At 48.1% G+C, this 23,776-nt stretch overlaps 2 protein-coding genes across 2 annotated transcripts; both read right to left on the reverse strand.

Moving 5' to 3' along the window:
- Window positions 1-1,921: 1,921 nt before the first annotated feature.
- Window positions 1,922-23,218, reverse strand: LOC104663042 (cortistatin). The gene is made up of 3 exons (XM_030912841.1): window positions 23,099-23,218; window positions 3,559-3,716; window positions 1,922-2,450 (listed from the first exon to the last, which is right to left on the reverse strand). The coding sequence occupies exons 2-3, from the start codon at window positions 3,655-3,657 to the stop codon at window positions 2,241-2,243; spliced, it is 309 nt and encodes a 102-aa protein (XP_030768701.1). The 5' UTR covers window positions 3,658-3,716; window positions 23,099-23,218; the 3' UTR covers window positions 1,922-2,240.
- On the reverse strand, window positions 9,470-23,776 carry CENPS (centromere protein S). Its single transcript, XM_010364163.2, has 5 exons — window positions 23,099-23,776; window positions 19,383-19,506; window positions 18,669-18,702; window positions 13,029-13,095; window positions 9,470-10,011 (listed from the first exon to the last, which is right to left on the reverse strand). The coding sequence occupies exons 1-5, from the start codon at window positions 23,147-23,149 to the stop codon at window positions 9,871-9,873; spliced, it is 417 nt and encodes a 138-aa protein (XP_010362465.1). The 5' UTR covers window positions 23,150-23,776; the 3' UTR covers window positions 9,470-9,870.

Below are 23,776 nucleotides of genomic sequence, written 5' to 3' on the forward strand. Positions count from 1 at the left end.
CGGAGCTTGCAGTGAGCGGAGATCACGCCACTGCACTCCAGCCTGGGCGACAGAGCAAGACTCCGCCTCAAAAAAAAAAAAAAAAAAAAGACGGGGTTTCATCACATTGGCCAGGCTGGTCTCGAACTCCTGGCCCCAAGCGATCTACCTGCCTTGGCCTCCCACAGTGCTGGGATTACAGGCATGAGCCACTGCACCCTGCTGACCCCAATTTAAAAACAAAAACTATGAGCATGGCCTCTTTCTAGAAAAATCTTCAAGTTCTGGAAGGTTAGCTGGCCTTTCAGGCAGGCAGCTTCCACCAGTGCACTGACCCAATTACTGGTCTCCTAAAGCTGCTGTGTTTGGAAACGTGGATACTATTAAGTCTCTTCCATCACAATATACTTTATTCAACTAGTAATTATGAATATGAGCTCAGCTCGGCAGAAAACAATGGACTGGTCAGCAGTCATTCTCAGAGAGTCCACTCCCCAGTGTCCAAAGAGAATATTCCCATGTCCTCCAGCCAGCCTTTGCTGGTTTTTCCAATAAAGTTTAGCATCTAAAAACCTTCACAGCCAGGCGTGGTGGCTCATGCCTGTAATCCCAGCACTTTGGGAGGCCGAGGCAGGTGGATCACCTGAGGTCAGGAGTTCGAGACCAGCCTGACCAACATGGAGAAACCCCCGTCTCTATTAAAAATACAAAAATTGGCTGGGCGTGGTGGCTCAAGCCTGTAATCCCAGCACTTTGGGAGGCCGAGACGGGCGGATCACGAGGTCAGGAGATCGAGACCATCCTGGCTAACACGGTGAAACCCCGTCTCTACTAAAAAAAAAAAAAAAAAAAAAAAAAAAAAAAAAAAAAAAAAAACCAAAAACTAGCCGGGCGAGGTGGCGGGTGCCTGTAGTCCCAGCTACTCGGGAGGCTGAGGCAGGAGAATGGCGTAAACCCGGGAGGCGGAGCTTGCAGTGAGCTGAGATCCAGGCACTGCACTCCAGCCCCGGTGATAGACCGAGACTCTGTCTCAAAAAAAAAAAATACAAAAATTACGCGGATCATGAGGTCAGGAGATCGAGACCATTCTGGCTAACACGGTGAAAACTCGCCTCTACTAAAAATACAAAAAATTAGCCGGGCATGGTGGTGGGCGCCTGTAGTCCCAGCTACAGGCTGAGACTGAGGCAGGAGAATGGCATGAACCCAGGAGGCGGAGCCTGCGGTGAGCCAAGATTGTGCCACTGTACTCTGGCCTTGGTGACAGAGTGAGACTCTGTCTCAACATAAAATAAATAGAATAAAAATACAAATATTAGCCAGGTGTGGTGGTGTGTGCCTGTAGTCCCAGCTACTTGGGAGGCTGAGGCAGGAGAGTCACTTGAACCCGGGAGGCGGAAGTTGCAGTGAGCTGAGACCGTGACATGGGCAACAAAAGCGAAACTCCATCTCAAAAAAAAAAAAAAAAGAAAAATTAGCCAGCCATGGTGGCGCATGCTGTAGTCCCAGCTACTCGGAAAGCTGAGGCAGGAGAATCACATGAACCTGGGAGGCGGATGTTGCAGTGAGCTGAGATCATTCCACTGCACTCTAGCCTGGGTGGCAGCTAGACTCCGTCTCAAAAAAAAAAAAAAAAAAAAAAAAAAAATTCTATGAGTAGACTTCATTCCTCCCAAAGCAAATCTGAAGCTATAATCCATGAAAAGAATTGCAACCCATTAAGCTACTAATTAAAACTGGTACATAACAGCAAGTTCGAGTGTAAGTTTCATAGGCATGTCAGCATGTTTTCTGTTTAATATGTTTTAAAATTAATTTCAGCTAAAACATGAGGAATAATCATTTTGCTTTTTGAGCCTGATGTTAAAAATTTGCTTTTAATGTTAGGGAAATATTTTTTAAATTAGACAATTCATATCAATTCATAAACTGAAATAAGATGTTATTCTGAACTCTTAATTATGTAGCCTTTAGCTATTTTATTTTAAATCAAAGAGCTTCCCAGCACCATAATGAACGTCAGAAGGAAAGCCCAGTGCCCACACTTAGCATGGTTCAGTCAAACCCAAAAAAATCTTTATCAAAGATGTTCGCTTTGGGTTCCAAATTACTTAAGACATGTCAGTATTGGGCATTATTGGAATTTAAATAAAAAACACTTTTCAAATGACTTGGGAAGGAGGAAAGGAAAGATCGCTGCTGCTTAATACATTTTATTCAGGTCTGTCATTACACTTGCGTGAGTAATCATGGGTGAGATTTTATTTGCAGGAGGAGAAGGTCTTCCAGAAGAAGTTCTTGCAGGGCGTTCTGTCCCGGCGTGCGGATTGCTGGGGGGGTGCGCCTTCCTGCCGCCTGGCCACCTCCCTGGCTTCCTCTCCTATGAGGGGCCCGGCACTGGCCTGGGAGGTCCACTCAAACCACCAAGCGAGGAAAGTCAGGAGGCTGCTTTTCCTTATTCCTGCTGCTTCCTGCATATGCGTATAAAGAGAAGCAGATGGCAAAGGAAAGAAAACTCAGCAATCTGGCTCAGCAGCAAGCATTCAAAGATATGCAATCTCCTTATGAAAAAAAAAAGATCTACTAGAAGACTACCCTGGAGAAAAGAGAAAGAAAATATTAAAAATAAATAAATAAAAAGAAAAAAATGAAAAGATGCTCCATAGCAACAAGCCTCATTTCCACTTAAAAGATGAGGATGAGAAAGTGAAGAGAACATCTTAAAGAAATTGCTTTAATTAGAGAAAAGGAAAAGTTGGTCATTTTAAGTCAAGGAAAAAAACCTGGTGGTTTTGCTCCGTACTCTTTGCTAAGGTCCTTAATTAGGAGAGGTCAGGAAATCTGCCATTTTCCCCCCAGTGACTGGCAGCTGAGAAGCTCCAAGGTGGATCAGGCTAATTTATTTGTTCTCCCACCTTTGGCCACACTCCTGGATGTCCGCAAGTTGCTTTCTGAGACGATGGGACTGAAACGTTAAATTCTGGCTTTTCAAATTCCTTAGAAAGCTTCTGGGAGTAATCTGCTGATAAATGGCCTGCCTGAAATTCATCTGATAATTTTAGAGAAAAATCCATTTTTAATGCTCAACTTTATATACTCTTTCTTGGAACTTTCTCAAAATGGAAAAAAGAACAATCAATCACCTCATGAAGTTACAAATTCTCACAACGGAAAATGTAATGATGCCAATTCCTCTGAGCCAGTGGGAGCCTGTGCTGTGTATAACTGAAGGCTCTGGAAGGGCTGTCGCAGCTCCACGCCTGCCCTGCAGTGGACCGGTGCACTTGCTTCCCCTTTCCCAGACACCCGACGGAGGGAGCCCTGGCATGAAGGGCCCTCCTTGAGCTGCACAGGTTTCCAGCAGGCTTCATGGGTTGGGACATGTAACTGAGGATCAGTGATCTGAATGTAACATCCCAGTACCTCAGGCCAGCCAAGATCACTACAAAGTTCAGCCCTGCGTCCTGTCCAAGCTGTGAACTGCAACATACGTGCACACACACACTCACCATGCAGGCCAAAAAGCCAACAAGAGACAGAGAGTGGGCTAGCGTGTGGCCACGTCGGGACTGTACTCACCTCGCTGTCTGGGCCAGTGGGGCTGCCCTCCAGGGGCAGGGCGGCGGTGGCCGTGGCCCCAGAGAGCAGCAGCAGCAGGAGGCCGGGGGGCAACAGCATCTTGTGGGCTGACAGGAGCTTCTCTCAAACCCTGCTGCTGCTCTTCCTTACTGGCAGCCCTGAAATCAATGTTTTGGGGACTTGGGTCTCTTCTTTGGAGCTTGGTGGGTATTTTAAGCCCAATCTCCAGCTGTTTTTTGTGTCTGTACATGTCTAACGCCTGGATCCTCTTCCCTCATGCAGTGACGCAGAAGCTGGAGCAATCAGTGCCCACAAAAGCGCTTTGGGATTGGATCTAACTCCTTAATTAAAGCTTCAGGTCTTTTCCTGTGTTTAGAGCGAATTTGCTCTTATTTTGGAACGCATGTGCGCTTGCTTCTGGAGAAGTTCTGCTTCCTCGTAATTATGCCTATAGCAGGCAGGAAGCCGTGAGAACAAAAACAAGTGATTTAACATAATATAAAATTAGCCTTGGATAAGGAGCTTGAATGTGAAATTGTGCCCATGTGAAAGTATGACTGAAACTCATCCAGTAATTTCAGAGACATTCTTCTACTACGGGCAGAGAAACAAGGAGGCAATGGGAGCTCAGAGATGCCACTATAGTATCCGCTGGTTTCACCAAATTGTTGGCAAAGAGGCCCCAAGAATCCCTCCCAGTACTGCCTCTCAGCCCAGCAGGCCAGACCCACTGTCCTCTAGGTCAGGCCTTCTCAAACTGAAGTGCAGACGATCGCTTTGCAGGCAGGTCCTGATGCGCTGGGGCAGGGAGGAGTTGAGAGCTGCATTTCCAACAAGCACCCAGGCACTGCTGGCCCCAGGGCAGCCGGGCTCTGGCCCACTCGGCCTGGGGTGCAATGGCACACCCAGCTCACTGCATCCTCTGCCTCCTGGGTTCAAGCGATTCTCCTGCCTCAGCCTCCCAAGTAGTTGGGATTTCAGGCACCCACCAGCATGCCTAGCTAATTTTTGTATTTTTAGTAGGGACAGGTTTTCACCATGTTGGCCAGGCTGGTCTCGAACTCCTGATCGTCCAGTGTTTTCTTTTTTTTGAGATGAAGTCTCGCTCTTGTTGCCCAGGCTGGAGTGCAATGGTGTAATCTTGGCTTACCACAACCTCTGCCTCCCGGGTTCAAGTGATTCTCCTGCCTCAGCCTCCCGAGTAACTGGGATTACAGGCATGCGCCACCATTCCTGGCTATTTTTGTATTTTTAGTAGAGACAGTTTCACCATGTTAGCCAGGCTGGTCTCGATCTCCTGACCTCGTGATCCACCCACCTCGGCCTCCCAAAGTGCTGGGCTTACAGGCATGAACCACCATGCCTGGCCCGGTCCAGTGTTTTCTTTTCTTTTTTTTTTTTTTTTTGTATTTTTTTTAGTAGAGACGGGGTTTCACTGTGTTAGCCAGGATGGTCTCGATCTCCTGACCTCGTGATCCGCCCATCTCGGCCTCCCAAAGTGCTGGGATTACAGGCTTGAGCCACCGCGCCCGGCCTGGTCCAGTGTTTTCTAAACTGCTCCTGACCACCCGCTTGTGGGTCATAGGCTGGTACTTTCCTTTAGAATGAAATTGAAATTTGTGTGCATCACCCGTAGTAAGGATAAATGATGATTCATGTTGTGTGTGTCCAGTGTGAGACGTATTGTTACTGCAGGGCACAGTCACAGTTTGGGAAGCAGTGCCCGGCCCTGCCCTCAGCCAACTCCCAGGGCTCTCTGTCCTCCCGAGGCTGGCGCCACTGCTAAGAGTGCAGACCATGGAGTCCCTCCCTGTGCTACCTGCTGGCTCTCCCTCACAGGCCCTCATTGCTGAATCACACAGACAAATGCACAGACCCCTCTGCCCAACTAGACACCGAGTAAAATCTGAAACATCCACCCAAACTTACTATATATGACCAGCATCGAAGGCGAGGCTGTAAATTGAAGTAACACAACCCAAAACTGATGGCACTTTCTAGAAGTGAACATATTTGTTTTCAGTTTTCCAGAGTCCTGCTTTACACCTTCACGGGGGAAATCTCAATCTTGAATTTGTCACAGTCTTTTTGCTTATGTTAAAATCCTAGGTAAGATCAGCAAGGCCTGCTGGCCAGAGACTTACATGTTGTATGTTGCTTCACTGTTATTTCTGTACCAAAATTCCTATAAATGACACTAAAAATTTTGAGTTATATTTGCAGATGAGACATTCACAGCAGTTCAGCCAGCTTCTTTTTGTTTTTGAGACAAAGTCTCGCTCTGTCATCCAGGCTGGAGTGCAGTGGCACAACTTCAGCTCACTGCAACCTCCACCTCCCAGGTTCAAGGGATTCTCCTGTCTCAGCCTCCTGAGTAGCTGGGATTACAGGCACGAGCCACCACGCCCAACTAATTTTTGTATTTTTAGTATTTTTAATAGAGATTTCACCATGTTGCCCAGGCTGGTCTCAAACTTCTGAACTCAAGTGATCCACCCATCTCAGCCTACCAAAGTGCTGGGATTACAGGCGTGAGGCCACCACACCCGGCCTCACCAACTTCCTATATTGTTAGTCTAGTGTGCCAATTTTATTCAATGAGCTCATTAAACATTCTGAGCACTCGGCGTGGAACTTGCAATACCACAAGGGACCCATGCCACCCACACCCCGACAGAGGTGTTGCAGCCTAAAAGAAACAGGATACATGGACACAAATGAAAGACAAGGACATTTTTCAGTGCGATAAGAAGTGTGCAAAGAAGGGGAATGTGCTGCAAATTGGGGAAGACTTCATGAGAACTGACGACTGTTTCAAGAAGGTGGCAAACTCTGGGAGGTGGAGATGAGAGGATCACTTAAGCCCAGGACTTCAGGACCAGACTGGGCAACATAGCAAGACCCCATCTCCACCAAAAAACAAAATTTAGCAAGGCATGGCAATGCACACCGGTAGCCCTGACTACTTGGGAGGCTGAGGCGGGAGGATCGCTTGAGCCCAGGAGTTCAAGACCAGCCTGGGCAACACGGCAAAACCCCATCTCTACAGAAATTAGCTGGACGTGGAGACACACACCTGTGGTCCCAGCTACTTGGGGGGCTGAGGTAGGAGGATCATCTGAGCATAGGAGGTCAAGGCTGCAGTGAGCCAAGATTGCACTACTGCACTACAGCATGGGTGACAGAATGAGACTTTATGACAAAAAAGAAAAAAGAAAAACTTAGCCAGGTGTGGCAACACACACCTGCAGTCTCAGGCACTTGGGAGGCTGAGGCAAGAGGATTGCTTGAGCCCAGGAAGTTGTGGCTGCAGTGAGCTGTGATCAGCCTGGGTGACATAGCAAGCGCTCATCTCAAAAAAAAAAAAAAAAAAAAAAAAAAAAAAAGGCCGGGTGCAGTGACTCATGCCTACAATCCCAGTTCCTTGGGAGGCTGAGGCAGGAGGATCACTTGAGCCCAGGAGTTCAAGACTAGCCCAGGCAACATGCAAAACCCCACCTCTACCAAAAAAAAAATACAAAAATTAGCTAGACATGGTCGCATATACCTGTGGCCCCAGCTACTTGGGAGGCTGAAAAAGGAGGATCACCTGAGCATGGGACGTGGAGGCTGCAGTGAGTCAAGATTGAGCCCCTGTACTCCAGCATGGGTGACAGAGTGAGACCTTGTCTCAAAAAGAAAAGAAAACTTAGCCTGGTGTGGTAACACCCACCTGTAGTCTTGAGTACTTGGGAGGCTGAGGCAGGAGGATTGCCTGAGCCCAGGAATTCATAGCTGCAGTGAGCTGTGATCATGCCACCGTACAGAGCAAGAGCCCATCTCAGAAAAGAAAAGGCCAGGTGCAGAGACTCACGCCTATAATCTCAGCACTTTGGGAGGTTGAGGCAGGAGGATCACTTGAATCCAGCCCAGGAGTTTGAGAGCAGCCTGGGCAACATTCTGAGACCCTATCTCTACAAAAAAAAAACTAAAAAATTAGCCGGGCATGGTAGTACATGCCTGTAGTCCCAGCTACTCAGGAGGCTGAGGCAGGAGGATCACTTATGCCTGGGAGGTTGAGGCTGCAGTGAGTCATGATCGTGCCACTGCATTCCAGTCTGGGTGACAGAGACCCTGTCTCAATGAAAAAAAAAAAACGCACAAAGTCTCTGAAAGTTATACAGCTACTAGGGTTGCAAACCTAAGACGCAAACCCAGATCTTTCAACCTTTGGAAAGTCTACAGTATCTATTCCCTAAACTCTTCTTGATGAGTTTTAAATTTATTTTATTTTGAGACTGAGTCTCACTCTCGCCCAGGCTGGAGTACAGTGGCACAATCTCAGCTCACTGCAGCCTCCACCTCCTGGGTTCAAGCGATTCTCCTGCCTCAGCCTCCCGAATTTATTTTTTAGAGTTGGGGTCTTGTTCTGTCACCCTAGTGCACCAGGCTGCAGTGCAGTAGCACAGTCACCTCACTAAAGCCTTCCACTCCCGAGATCAAGCAACCATCTGCCTCAGCCTCTTGAGTAGCTGGCTGGGTCTACAGGCAGGCATCACCATGTCTAACTATTTTTTATTTTTTTTAAGAGATGGGGTCTCACTGTGCTGCCCAGGCTGGTCTCAAACTCCCAGACTTAAGTGAATCTCCTGCCTTAGCCTTCCAAGTTGCTGGGACTACAGACACAAGCCTCTGCACCTGGTCAATAAGGAGTTTAAAGAGTGCTTATCCGAAAATGAAACTGCTAACATACGGGTCTTTGGCTGACCGTACTAGGAAGGGAGGCTTTATGATTCACTTTTCATTCACTGACATGACACACAGATATTATACTTAACGTGAGAACAAGTGCTGAGCCATTTGCAGACCCGAAACCACAAAGTATGAACTTGGCGCCCTACTACGGCCATAGCTTAGCGCCTCCCTTGGAGAGTCAGGGTAGCTTTGGGGCATCTTTTGCTGATCCTATTTGGGCACAGATGGTATAAATTCTACTCCAAATGAACGCCTTTTTCTCTCACCCATTCTAGAGTGAGCGGACCCAAATGTGAACACTGTCTCCTGACTGTGGCTGGGTGACCCTGGGCAGCTGGTGAACCTCATCAAACTTCCATTTGCTCATTGGGAGAAGGTGAAGAATCAGATCTACGCTGATCAAGTTGTGAAGACCAGCGAGGTAATACATGGAGTACCCAGTGGGTGCCTGGCACACAGAAAGGGCTCCACAAACCCGCCCCTTCTCTTCACCATATTGCCTAAGGGTAAAGGGAAAGGAGTGCCTGGACCTCTAAGAAACCCAAAGGCACGAGAAAAAAAACAAAACAAAACAAAACACACACACACACAAATTAGCTGGGTGTGGTGGCGCACGCCTGTAGTCCCAGCTACTTGGGAAACTGGGAGGTGGAGGTTGCAGTGAGCTGAGATCACATCATTGCACTCTAGCCTGGCAACACAGCAAGACTGTGTCTCACTTCAGCTTTATATATATTTATAAATCACTTTATATATATTTATTATATATAAAATAATATGTAAAAAAATTAAAAGGCCAGGCACGGTGGCTCACATCTGCAATTCCAGCACTTTGAGAGGCCAAGGTGGGTGGATCACGAGGTCAGGAGTTGAAGACCAGCCTGGCCAAGATGGTGAAACCCCGTCTCTACTAAAACTACAAACATTAGCCAGGCGTGGTGGCGTGCACCTATAATTCCAGCTACTCAGGAGGCTGAGGCAGAGAATTGCTCGAACCCGGGAGGCAGAGGTTGCAGTGAGCTGAGATCGTGCCACTGCTCTCCAGCCTGGGTAACAGAGCAAGACTCCTTCTCAAAAAAAAAAAAAAAGTAAAAAAGGGCCATTCCCAAACATACGCCCTTTTACCTGGTGACCAAAGGCGGCCTATGTTTAAAAACAACATTAGTAACCAGAAAAGCTAAATAAATATAACTTTATTCATCTTTCAGAGATTGTCATTTAGCCTACAAAATTACATCAAAAGATGAACTGATTTTTGCTTGAAAAAGTCAACCATGTTTAATTGCACACACAATTTTAATTACAATAGATGTAATTTCTAATATATACCATTCAATCACACACCATTTATATGTTCTGGAGTGAGACCTGGGAGTATTTTGCTTAAGACTTTCCCATTCTCTAAAACTAGCTTTTGCAGTTAACAATGTGGAGAAGTCAGCACAAAAAGCCCCCCAGCCTAGTCTTTTTATTTATTTTTTAGTCTCTATTTAACCCTTCGAAGTCTCCTTGGCAGTCATGCGCATTTCTAGGCGGCTCTACCTGTAGAAGGCTGCATTTTCCAAGCGGCGAGGGGCTTTAATTCTCACTTTCCACCACTCCAGCCTCTGCTGGCTCCCTTGAATTTTTGCTTCCATCCTCTGACTTCTTTTTCTTCTGTGCTTTTCGTTCTAGGTTAATCTGAGCAATCTCTTCACTTTTGTCTGTGATGTATTTTAGCTATAAAAAAAAATCTGTATTTATATCTGGCTGTAACCATTTTATAAACCTACACAAACAAACAAAGAAAACTAAACCGCAGGGCGCGGTGGCTCAAGCCTGTAATCCCAGCACTTTGGGAGGCCGAGACGGGCGGATCACGAGGTCAGGGGATCGAGACCATCCTGGCTAACACGGTGAAACCCCGTCTCTACTAAAAATACAAAAAACTAGCCGGGCGAGGTGGCGGGCGCCTGTAGTCCCAGCTGCTCCGGAGGCTGAGGCGGAGCTTGCAGTGAGCTGAGATCCGGCCACTGCACTCCAGCCCGGGCAACAGAGCGAGACTCCGTCTCAAAAAAAAAAAAAAGAAAACTAAACCCTCCACAACCACCTCTGACTCAAAGAATTTGGGTAGAAACGCCAAAGCCTGGGTTACATTTCTTAGAATTAAATGCAGCTTCAATTTTTTTCTTTATTTTTTTTTTTTGAGACAGAGTCTCGCTCTGTCGTCCAGGCTGGAGTGGAGTGGCGTGATCTCGGCTCACTGCAGGCTCCACCTCCCGGATTCACGCCACTCTCCTGCCTCAGCCTCCCGAGTAGCTGGGACTACAGGCGCCCGCCACCACGCCCGGCTAATTTTTTTTGTGTATTTTTAGTAGAGACAAGAGTTTCACCGTGTTAGCCAGGATGGTCTCGATCTCCTGACCTTGTGATCTGCCCGCCTCGGCCTCCCAAAGTGTTGGAATTACAGGCGTGAGCCACCACGCCCGGCCTTTTCTTCTTTTTTAAAAACTTTTTGTAGATATGAGGGTCTCACTATGTGGCCAGGCTGGTCTCAAACTCCTGGGCTCAAGCGATCCTCCTGCCTTGGCCTCCCCACGTTCTGGGATTATTGGCATGAGCCACTGCACCTAGCCAGTAAGTTGTGTTAGTAAGAGTTGTGGCGGCCGAGCACAGTGGCTCACGCCTGCAATCCCAGCACTTTGGGAGGCTGAGGCAGGCGGATCACAAGGTCAGGAGATCGAGACCACGGTGAAACCCCGTCTCCACTAAAAATACAAAAAATTAGCTGGGCGCAGTGGCAGGCACCTGTAGTCCCAGCTACTCAGGAGGCTGAGGCAGAAGAATGGTGTGAACCTGGGAGGCGGAGCTTGCAGTGAGCCGAGATCACGCCACTGCACTCCAGCCTGGGGGACAGAGCGAGACTCCATCTCAAAAAAAAAAAAAAAAAAAGAGTTGTGGGGCCGGGCGCGGTGGCTCAAGCCTGTAATCCCAGCACTTTGGGAGGCCGAGACGGGCGGATTACGAGGTCAGGAGATCCAGACCATCCTGGCTAACACAGTGAAACCCCGTCTCTACTAAAAATACAAAAACTAGCCGGGCGAGGTGGCGGGCGCCTGTAGTCCCAGCTACTCGGGAGGCTGAGGCAGGAGAATGGCGTAAACCCGGGAGGCGGAGCTTGCAGTGAGCTGAGATCTGGCCACTGCACTCCAGTCCGGGCGACAGAGCAAGACTCCGCCTCAAAAAAAAAAAAAAAGAGTTGTGGCTGGGTGCAGTGGCTCATGCCTGTAATCCCAGCACTTTGGGAGGCCAGGGCAGGCAGATCATCTGAGCCCAGGAGTTTGAGACCAGCCCAGGCAATATGGTGAAACCCCGTCTCTACAAAAAATACAAAAATTAGTTGGTGTGGTGGCATGCACCTGTAGTCCCAGCCACTTGAGAAGCTAAGGTGGAAGGATCACTGGAGCCCAGGAGACGGGGACTGCAATGAGTAATGATTGCGCCACTGCACTCGGCCTGGGTGACAAAGTGAGACCCTGTCAAAAAAAAAAAAATGTTGTGGCACACACCTGTAATCCCGGCATTTTGGGAAACCAAGGCGGGAAGACTGCTTGAGTCCAGGAATTCAAGACCAGCCTGGGCAACACAGAGAGACCGCATGTCTAAAATTAAAAAAAAAAAAAAAGTGCCAGGCACGGTGGCTCACGCCTGTAATCCCAGCACTTTGGGAGGCCGAGGTGGCTGGATCACGAGGTCAGGAGTTCAAGACCAGCCTGGACAATACGGTGAAACTCTGTCTCTACTAAAAATACAAAAATTAGCCGGGCATGGTGGTAGGAGCCTGTAATCCCAGCTACTCGAGGGGCTGAGGCAGGGAACTGCTTGAACCCGGGAGGTGGAGGTTGCAGTGAGCTGAGATCACACCACCGCACTCCAGCCTGGATAACAGAGTGAGACTCCATCAAAAAAAAAAAAAAAAAGAAAGAAAAAAAAAGTTGTGAGCATTAGATAATATATGTAAAATAGTATCTAGAAAAGCCCCTGTAAACTGCTATACAAATTCATTCATTCAACAACTATTTATTGAGCTGCTCCTGTGTGCCAGGACTATTCTAGGCAACACAGATGGAGAGAGAACAAAGAGACAAAAGCCCCTGCTCTTGTGGGGCCCACATTCTACCACAGCCATCAAGTGCTTCAATGTCCAGCATCAGACTCAGTCAGGAAATCTCCCCGGCGTGCTGGCTCTGCCACTGGCCAAAGCCACTAGCCTGGGATGACCACAGCATCTCTGAGTCTTCACCTGAACAACAGAGGCTTGGTCAAAATGATTTCTAGACTTGAAAAGATGGAAAACGTGCTTTTTCCTGCATATCCAGCCATACAGAAACTCCTTCTATATCTGGCCCATTTGGAGAACTGTGAACACAGTAGCAACACTATCCCTACAGATTAGCCTGTGGCCAGTCTCTGACATCATGTTGTAAATTAAACATGGGACCAAAGTTTTGAGATATTACAAAAAAAAGGCAAATTATAAAATCCAGAGAGTGCTGATTAGAAAATTTCAAATTGGCTTAGCAAGATCCATCATAATGAAAGCAAGACTGTAAATTACAGGTAGGTCTGAATGGTTCAGCCACCTCTAGTTTCTAATGCAAGGTGCCCTGGGGAATCACTTCACGGCTTCAAGTGATTGATTGGGAATAATGTATTCCGATGGGAAAGGGAAGTGAGGAAAGAAATTCATCTCTCACCAGTGAATTACTCCTCCTGGCTAAGAGCTTCACATCTTCAGTGTTAATTGTGGTTCTTTTCGCATGTCTGCAGAAAGGGCAGAAGCAAGTCACCAAAATGTTTGGTATTATTTAAAGTTTTGATGAAACACAGAAGTTCACGGTTAGACTTCAAGAGAGCAGGGATCTCTAAGTAGCCCATCCTTTTAGATAAAGGGCATTAAGCAAAAGTGACACAAAAATTTGTGAAGTTCCTAAGACCCCAATTAAGTAAAGAGATGGAGAAAGCAAAGGCCCATCTCTCCACCTCCGCTTAGAGCCAAGGGTACCTGAAGAGTACAAACACAGACAGGAGGCTGGGGGCTTAGAGCCCTTCCAAACCTGGCTTCCTTGGTCACAGCTAAGGCCGCAGAAAGATCAAGAAGGTCTAGTGCAGAGAAAATGAGCCTCACGGTACAGAGGGTACCTGCTTAAATAGACACTAAATAGAAGAACAAAGAGAACCTCCACAAAGGACGGCTTTACTTAGGTCAAGATTCTGACGTTCTCCAAGGGCTAACTTACAGGAAAAAGCATATGCAGATACCTCCTAATGCCCCATTCCCAACAGGTAGTTCATGCATTCCCTCCCTCCGCAATAGCACAGGTAGAACAAAGAACATCCTCTCTCTTTTTTTTTTTTTTTTTTGAGACGGAGTCTCATTCTCTCACCCAGACTGGAGTGCAGTGGTACGATCTTGGCTCACTGCAACCTCCACCTCCCGGGTTCAAGCAATTCTCTGCCTCAGCCTTCTGTGTAGCTGGAATTACAGGTGCCCCACTAAATTTTTTGTATTTTTAGTAGAGACAGGGTTTCACCATCTTGGCCAGGCTGGTCTCGAACTCCTGACCTCATGATCCAGCTGCCTCGGCCTCCCAAAGTGCTAGGATTACAGGCATGAGCCACCGTGCCCAGCCACAAAGAACATCCTTTAAACTGGAGTCTGCTTCTTGCTCACAAGTTGGACTCAAATTCTCATTCTAGTCCTTTTATCTTTGCTAGGAAAGGTAATTTGAGATAATAAGCTCTATTCAATAATATATTACTCTGATTATACCCTTTCTTTCCATTTCTAACTTTCCCACAAAATACACAGGCACTTTGTAAGCAGGAATAAATAGGAATCTTTGCATCCTTAATAACCAGCAAAGCGGCCAGCACACACGGTGAGTCCTCACTGAACAACTGCTGAGATAAAAGATGAATTCACACAGAAATTATTCTCCATAATTTGGCCAAATTAATCCTTCACATTCTGCTAAATATACAAATATCACGTCATCTCATCATGATTGATAGTATCTGCTTGTCATGAGATAATACCCACTTCAAGAGAGAATTTTCTAATTAGCAACCTGCGAGGACCACACAGGAGAGAAAACAGACAGAGGTGACACAAGAGCAGCCACAAAGAACGAGGCCAGTACAGATGTTCTGTCTGGGTGGAGAATATTAAGTGCGCATGGACAGGGTGGCCCAGCCTCAACCTCACAACCAGGCTGCTCTGTCTATATTTACGTTCTTCTTAAAGTACAGTAAAAGGAATAAGCACAATGAACCATTTACAGAGTGAACTTATCTGTTGACAAGAAAGTTTTAGGAAACAATGATCTCAGTCCTCCCCACCACTTCAGCTTTGCCTCCGGTATCTCTGCACTAAGGCCCTTGATGGAAGGAGCAGCCACTGCATATCGTAGACTCTCCTAAGTCAAACCTCCAACTCCAGAAAATTACTCTAGCTAGGGAAAATAAAAAGCAATTTTTCATATAATATGCTTTGTAACACAGCCTTAAAGATGATTCCCAAAAGTTCTCAGAATGTATGTCCTATAGAATATCTATCTTCTTCAAAATGTTTAACAATACTAGGAGACTACAGATTTCAAAGCTAAATAAATTCACAATTCAGGCCAGGTGTGGTGGCTCATGTCTATAATCCCATAGCTTTGGGAGGCCGAGGTGGGTGGATCATTTGAGGTCAGGAGTTCAAGGCCAGCCTGGCCGACACAGTGAAACCCTGTCTCTACTACAAAGACAAAAATTAGCCGGGTGTGGTGGCGGGCACCTATAATCCAGCTACTTGGGAGGCTGAGGCAGGAGCATCGCTTGAACCCAGGAGACGGAAGCTGCAGTGAGCTGACATCATACCACCGCACTCCAGCCTGGGTGACAGAGTGAGACTCCATCTCAAAAAAAAAAAAAAAAAAAAAAAAAATTAACAACTCAGATTGGCAGTTGCTTTCCAAAGTCTGCCAGTGAATTGATTTAGAATTTAATTGTGTATTCTCTGGCCAGGCATGGTGGATCACACCTGTAATCCCAGCACTTTGGGAGGCTGAGGCAGGTGGATCACCTGAGGTCAGGAGCTCGAGACCAGCCTGGCCAACATGGTGAAACCCCATCTCTATTAAAAACACAAAAATTAGCAGGAGTGGTGGCGTGCGCCTGTAGTCCCAGCTACTCGGGAGGCTGAGGCAGGAGAATCGCTTGAACCCGCGAGGCAGAAGCTGCATTGAGCCGAGATTGAGCTGCTGCTCTCCAGCATGGGCGACAGAGAGAGACTCTGTCTAAAAAAAAAAAAATTGGCCAGGCACAGTGGCTCATGCCAGTAATCCCAGCACTTTGGGAGGCCGAGGTGGGTGGATCACCTGAGGTCAGGAGTTTGAGACCAACCTGGCCAACATGGTGAAACCCCGTCTTTACTAAAAACACAAAAATTAGCCGGGCACAGTGGCACACACCTGTAATCCCAGCTACTTGGGAGGCTGAGGCAGGAAAATGCCTTGAACCCAGGAGGCAGAGGTTGCAGTGAGCTGAGATCACACCATGGCAATCCAGCCTGGGCGACAGACAGAGACTCCATCTCAAAAAAAAAAAAATATCCAGCCCCTGTTCTCAAGTCTCCCTCTTGCTCCAATGCTCCAAAAAAGAAGAAAAAGCAAAAAAGAAAAAGAAAAAAGAATTTAATTGTGCATTCTCACAGAAACTTCTCATAACAAGTTCACCAAAAAGAAAAAAGATGCCAGGCACAGTGGCTCAGCTCATGCCTGCAATACCAACACTCTGGAAGCCCAAGGTGGGAGCATCACTGGAACCCAGGAGCTCTAGGTTGCAGTGAGCTACGGTCCTGCTACTGCCCTCTGGCCTGGGTAACAGAGAGATCTTGTCTCAAGAAAAAAAAAAAAAAAAGAAGAAGAAAGAAAAGAAAAAAGAAAACACATTTGTCTTAATGAAACAATGTTACAAATACTCATTAGGTTCCCAGGCAAGCCTAGAGAGGCTGGGTAAGGTATTGTTGACTTGAAACAGTCCATCCTTCTCAAACTGGGGTAAAGACAGTCTTGGGAGTAGAGCAAGTGTGACAGGGACAACTCAAATCCACAAGATAACCGAAGCTGGCCTTCCAGGAGAATCAACTGTATTCAGTGACCAACTTGAAAACAAAGCTTTTTTGTAGGAAAGCAAACTGGAATTCACACAAAGGATGAGTCTTCAAAGAAAACCTGTAGTTGTGGGTTGTGCCAAGAAGACGGGGTGCTTCCCTGCCTCTGGCTGCACCCCAGATTCCTGGAGCCTCATCACTGGACTCTGGACTCACTCAGTTCTCAGAGGCAGCCTTTTCACAAACTCTTTTTTTTTTTTTTTAAAGAGACGGAGTCTCGCTGTCACCCAGGCTGGAGTGCAGGAGGGCAGTGCACGATATCGGCTCACTGCAACCTCCACCTCCCTGGTTCAAGCAATTCTCCTGCCTCAACCTCCTGAGTAGCTGAGACGACAGGCGCACACTGCCACACCTGGCTAATTTTTTTTTATTTTATTTTAGAAGACGGGGTTTCACCCTGTTGCCCAGGCTGCTCTCGAACTCCTGAACTCAGGTGATCCACCCGCCTCTGCCTCCCAAAGTGCTAGGATTACAGGCGTGAGCCACCGCACCCGGCCTCCACGAACACTTTTATGTAAAAGATGTTGTCCTTCCTTGTGGAGCTTATGGTCTCCACACACAGATACACACACATGCACGCACATACTCCCTTCCCCGCCAGTACCCAGCAAAAGAAAATCAACCGTTTACCTGGCACAGTGGCTCACGCCTGTAATCCCAGCACTTTGGGAGACTGAGGTGGGCAGATCACTTGACGTCCGGAGTTCAAGACCAGCCTGACCAACATAGTAAAACCCCATCTCTACTAAAAATACAAAAATCAGCCAGGTGTGGTGGCGCATACCCGTAATCCCAGCTACTCGGGCGGCTGAGGCAGGAGAATCACTTGAACCCAGGAGGCAGAGGTTGCAGTGAGCCAAGATTGCACCACTGCACTCCAGCCTGGGTGACAGAGTGAGACTCTATCTCAAAAATAAATAAATAAATAAAATCTACCTTTTATGTACTTTTTAAAAAACACAGAATATCTGAAAGCCTAATGTGTTACCATGCTCTTTCTATTCATTTTTTTAATAGAATTTTTACAGAAGTATTTTCAGGCTGAGCATGGTGGCTCACACCTATAATCCCAGCACTTTGGGAGCCCAAGGCAGCATTGCTTGAGTCCAGGAGTTCAAGACCAGCCTGGGCAACATACCAAGACCCTGAATCTCTAATATATATATATTTATTATTTTTACGTATTTTAAATGTTCCTTCCCCCCCGCACAGCTAACAAAGAAATAACAAGGTGATAAATATCTTTCACCGGGGAGGAGGCCACACATAAGGGACTCCCGCCTCAGTCAGCAATGACTAAGCCACATGAGCTACCGGTATCCCTTCATACTATCTTATCCCTTTTGGTCAAGCTGAAGATGCTAAGCAGTTTTCAGGGACGAATATCCACAGGAATAGGACAGATTGAGAGCTTGCCCTCCGAGAACCCACTGCTTTAATTCATTCAAAACAGGCATCCGAGAAACAAAGAGCTAACGGGAGCAAGGTGAAAAGTAAGGGGTGTGGGAGAGGCTGGCACCGAATCCAAGTGGCAGCAGATTAGAAAGCTTTCGCCCTTTCAGGCCTTTGTCATTCAAACTGTTTCATAAAAGCAATTTGGTGCAATTGTTTTCAATTACCTGCAGTACTAATTGAAGAGGTGAACATAAATCATCTGTAAAAGCTGAGGCTTTAGCAGCTGAAAGCAAGTCACCCTCTTTCCAAGGAGTGCGTCTTACTCAGAACAAATGCGGCAAATGAAAACCCCTGCCTGCCATTCTGTGTACACCTGCAAGCAATTACCACTGCGGACATGCTGCAGCTCCCTCTGCAGAGGGGCAGCCACCCCCGGGCACCATGTTCTCAAACCCTGAGCAATCAAACCACCCGAAGACATGGCTTTTAACACAGGCACCACCATTCAGGGTCCTGGAGACGGTATTCACACCTTTTTAACTTGGAACTGAATAACTTGGGTTCTTTAATAAAAAAATACTTGGAAAACTTCAAAAAATGTTCAAATAAGTCTGAATCACCGTGATTGAGGCAGGCGTCATGTTCTTGCAGAACCATGATTAGAGACAAGCCTCCACAAAACACACGGCAAACTGAATAAAGCTCTCCTGAAATAACCCACCAGATGGAGAGGCCCCAAAGAGCTGCACAGACGCAGCGTCGGATAACCAAGTTCTCTACCCACCTTGCAAACGTCTCAAGGTCTTTGGCAAAATTTTCTGAAAGAGAAAGATACACACTTTAGGCACCCTCCCATCTAATTTCAGAAGCAGCAAAAGTGAAGCCTTGATTTCCACAGCCAGTACAGTGACTAACACAACAAACCTTCTTAAAGGTGAAAGGAGGCGCTTCCAGGAGCCCCGCCATTCCCTAAGAGCCTTTAGCTTTTTTATTCATGATGACCTCCTTGTCCTTCCCAGAGCCCTCCACCCTTCATGGCAAGTCTTCCATTAATTGTGACTCTGCCTTTGGTTTCTAGAAACTACCCTTTAACTTCTGCTACAGTTAAGGCCTGTGAGGTCTTTCGTTTTCCCTCTGAAGTCAAGCAAATACCAACGCTAAAGCTCAGCTGTCAAAGAAACTATGGGTAATACAAAAATGTTATAAAGCACTGAAACAAAAAATGTAATGTCTAATGTTCCAGCCGTCAGGGCAGTTTAAAACAATAAAATAAAGGCGTTAATGCCCCAGTGTTAGTGTAATAGGAAAAAAAGAGTTCTTCCCATAAAATATCCACAACTCGTAGCCAAAAAAAGCAGTGGTTCATGAAGAACGCATGATGGTGATAATATTCTCGGTCTGCTGTCAGACTCCCCACGGCTCCCACCCACGTACTGCTCCCACGTGAAAGCAACCTTTGGGGTTTACAGACATGGCCAGGGAGGCCGAAGCTTCGTACCGCACTGTCGGAAAGTCAGCTCCGAAATGGCCGCAATGGTTTGTTTGCTGAACTGCATCTCTTTGTCCAATGCAACCTCCTCGCAAAGACAACCCACAGTATAGTGAACTGCTGCCTTCAGCCTCTGGGGAAAAAATCGAAATATTTCATGGGTAAGGTTGCAAACAAGAGCTTTTCACGGCTTAAAAAATTAAGACCAAGGAGAGGGTCTGCTCAGCCCAATTCCATCGGAGCTTTCCATAATGGCTGACTGGCTTTTCAAGTGTACTCATCAGTTAATGAGGCCCGTTGGAGTGTGACTTGTAGAAACATTACCTCCTTGTTTTTTTTTTTTTTTTTGAGACGGAGTCTTGCTCTGTCGCCCAGGCTGGAGTGCAGTGGCCGGATCTCAGCTCACTGCAAGCTCCGCCCCCCGGGTTTATGCCATTCTCCTGCCTCAGCCTTCCAAGAAGCTGGGACTACAGGCGCCCGCCACCTCGCCCGGCTAGTTTTTTGTATTTTTTAGTAGAGACAGGGTTTCACCATATTAGCGAGGATGGTCTCAATCTCCTGACCTTGTGATCCACCCGTCTCGGCCTCCCAAAGTGCTAGGATTACAGGCTTGAGCCACCGCGCCCGGCCTACCTCCTTGTTAATGGTTATGATTTATGTCAGGTAGAGATAAGGAATTGGATGGCAAGTCAGTGGGGAGGCAGATCAGACTCGTGCCTGCCAAGGCCCTGCATGGTTTTACTCCCTTACTCCAAACTATCTGCGGAGTTTGGACACATGCCTGAGTAAAGGCACATGCTAGGTGTTTGGGAGACAATGAAAAACCAGGCAGGGGACTTTGCCCTTCATGTGGTTAATCAAGTAAATACAGAAGGATCCCATCCCTCTGCTGCAAGCCCCTGGCAGCCCCAGGCCTGCATGTCACAGAGGACAAAACTGGAACACGGGAAAGGCTCAAGAGGGCACCCCCACCTCGATTTGGAGGGTTGGGAGGCCACCTCCACGGGGCCCTCACCGCTCCCTGGCAACCCTTTTCGGTTCTGAAAAAGATCTCTCCGCCGCTTGCAGAAAATTACCGAGGGGAGGATGAGCCTCAAGTGCAAGACAGCCTAAGCAATGGTCTCGGCCACGTGTCGACAGTTCTGTTGAGCCCAGGTGTGGGTACTCTGCCTCGGGGCGAAGACAGAGCTGAGCTGCACATGATGAAAGCTGAACCCCCGAGGGCACAACATCTACCAGTAAGTGTTCAACGCATAGGCAAGAGGAGGAGGAACTGCCAAAAACGCAAGTCCAGGACCTCAGGATATAGGTCAGGCAGATGAGGAGGGCATCTGCCTTCCTGAATTTCAGACCTCACAAGGCTAGGTAAGCTGAGGCCTCTGGTAGGAGAAGCCAAAGCGCCATCGACCTGGGAGGCATGAAGATCACAGGTGTGGTCACTGCACACTACAGCCTCGAACTCCCAGGCTCAAGTGAACCTTCCGCCTCAGTCTCCTGAGGAGCTGGGACTACAGGCCCACACCACCCTGCCCAGCTCAACGTCATCTTTTTTACTTATGGGTGGGGATCAGGGTACAGGACATGAAGTCTTCTGAATGCTCTTGGCTCCAGGAATTTTTCTCAGACTTTCCTCCTCCTCCCCTCCCCTCCCCCTGGCTGGGCTGGGGGCATCACTGCATTTAGAGTCTAAATCACTAAACTCCTCAAGGGCAGGACCCTGTCAATTTTGTTCACTGCTGCCCAAGTGCCAAGAACAGTTGGTTACATGAATAGGGGGAAATATTCTACAGGCTAATCACAGCTGAGGGGCAAATTTCTCAGCCCATCTTTGCAGTTTCATTTCATCAGTAAGCATTTGTTCATCTGTTGAGAGCCAGGCTCTGTTCTGGGGACTAAGAACAGGCCGGGCACAGTGGTTCACACCTGGAATCCCAGCACTTTGGGAGGCCGAGGCAGACAGATGACTTGAGGTCAGGAGTTCAAAACCAGCCTGGCTAACATGGTGAAACCCCGTCTCTATTAAACATACAAAATTAGTGGGCGTGGTGGCGGGCGCCTGTAATCCCAGCTGCTCAGGAGGCAGGAGAACCTCCTGAACCCGGGAAGCGGAGGTTGCAGTGAGCTGAGATGGAGCCACTACGCTCCAGCCTGGACAAGAGCGAAAACTGTTTCAAAAACAAAAAACAAAAACAGAGCAGGCAGGACCAAAGAGACAAGATGACTAAATGCAACGTGCCATCCTTAACGGAATCCTGAAGGAAAAAAAGACAGTTAAAAGAAACATCTTTAGGACAAGTGGGGGCACTTGACCATGGACTGCACGTTCAATAGCGTTTCATCAATATTAAACTTCCTGAGTGGGATAATTTACGGAGATGATGGAGGAGAATGCCTTGTTCTTTTTTTTTTTTTTTTTTGAGATGGGAGTCTCGCTCTGTCACCCTGTCACCCAGGCTGGAGTGCAAAGGTGCCATCTCGGCTCACCGCAACCTCCGCCTCCCGGGTTCAAGCGATTCCCCTGCCTCAACGTCCCAAGTAGTTGCGATTACAGGCGCCTGCCACCACACTCGGCTAATTTTTGTACTTTTAGTTGAGAGACGGTTTCCATGTTGGCCAGTCTGGTCTTGAACTCCTGACCTCAGTGATCTGCCCACCTCGGCCTCCCAAAGTACTGGGATTACAGGAGTGAGCCACCGCGCCCAACCGATGCCTTGTTTTGGGAGATGTGTACTAAAGAATTAAAATGTAGACCGGGAGTCTCAAAAAAAAAATAAAAAAAGAATTAAAATGTAAAGGCGACCTGTCAAAATATCTGCAATTAATTCTCCAATCAGGGAGGAAACAAAGCAAGAGAGCAAACAGAGCAAAATGCTAACTAGTGGTGAATCGAGGTGAGGGACATCTAGGCGTTCTGTATCATGTTCTTGCAACTTTTCTGAAGGTTTGAACTTCTCCAAATACAAGGGACAGGGTAGACAGCTGCTGCAATGTAACTTTGTAGAGAGGAAACTCCCGCGTCTGGAGCTCATTCCCGCGTTTCTTCAGTCCGTCTTTAAGATCGCCACCCCGGGTCTTGCTTTTCGCCTCTTCACAGCACAGTACGGTTCTCAGCCTCTGCCGCCCAGTATGTCCGGCGCTGATGAAAGGAACGAATGGGATGCCTACGACGATTTTGCAGAGAAGAAAATTGCATTTGGGCCGAGTCGGTACGATCACAAGTTGGCGCGACGGAGATTCGAACCAACATCTACGGACGAGCTCTGGTCCTGACTGGTCCGCACCGCGTCCCTGCATCTGTAACGAGGGATCGACCCCTCCAGCAGCGTTCCAGAGCTCCGGCCCGAACCGCGCTACAGGCGTCACCTGGAGTGTCTCTAATGCCGACGTTCCACCCTCACAACAACCCCATCTGAGAAGGGGAAACCGAGGCTTCATCGCAAAGCCATAAGGTGGCCTCTCGCGGCCGGACCCCCGGAACCCGCGCACTCCCCTAGAACCGCTTCCTCCCCAGCCGGCGCAGGCCAGGGTGCAGCCGCGTTGCCGCGGAAACCGCTTCCCAGCACCACCCGCGGCAGTTGAGCCGACGCAGGCGCAGCAGCAGCCGCGGGGGACGCCCGGGGCATGGGGGCCCCGATGAGAGGCCAACTTGGGCTTCGGGGCCCTTTTCTGTCCTGAAACTCGACGCCGTCCTGCCCCAGCCCAGCCCGACCACCGTTTTCCTGTACCTGTTGGTAAGAGAATCGCTGCTGCTCCTCGGTCTCCGCCTCCTCCTCCATTACTGCGTGCCGACCCTGGACAAATGTAGGAGGGCCGAGAAGGGGCGGTGGTGCGCGGCCAAGTCGGATACTCCCGCCGCGGCGCGAGCGACGGGGTGCGCGGGCGGACAAAGTACGCAGCTCCGCCCTGCCTCGCGCGCCCCCTGGCGGCGCTCCGTTGAGGGAACTCCGCCGTCGGCCTCCAGCCAGCCCCCTGCTCAGGTTTCTCAACGGAGGTGGCCGGGCGAGGCGGAGACATGACCACCCAGGTCACTGCTGCACCCCAGAGCCTAATTCAGCACCTGGCACAGCGCTGAGCACCACTCTCCGCGAAACACGTATGTGCATAGGTGTGTGCATAGGTGTTCCAGTCGAGTGTAAAGGATGCATAGCCCACGATTTACGGATCATGTAACGCAGTACACATTATCAAGAGCTCCAAGCACCTGTACCTCAGGTGTATCTTGCAAAATCCACCATCAACTTTATCATTCTATCACCAACAATAGCGTCACAAAGTCAGACTACAATGAATGAACGCCCCATGACCTCATTCAGCGAGTGGAACAGGAACTGCCTTGTTGCCATCGACAGGAGTATAAATCTGACACGAGTGTTACTGCTTTTCCTTTATGTTAACAATGAAAT

This window comes from Rhinopithecus roxellana, chromosome 12 (genome assembly GCF_007565055.1).
Source record: "Rhinopithecus roxellana isolate Shanxi Qingling chromosome 12, ASM756505v1, whole genome shotgun sequence".
NCBI classification, from domain to species: domain Eukaryota; kingdom Metazoa; phylum Chordata; class Mammalia; order Primates; family Cercopithecidae; genus Rhinopithecus; species Rhinopithecus roxellana.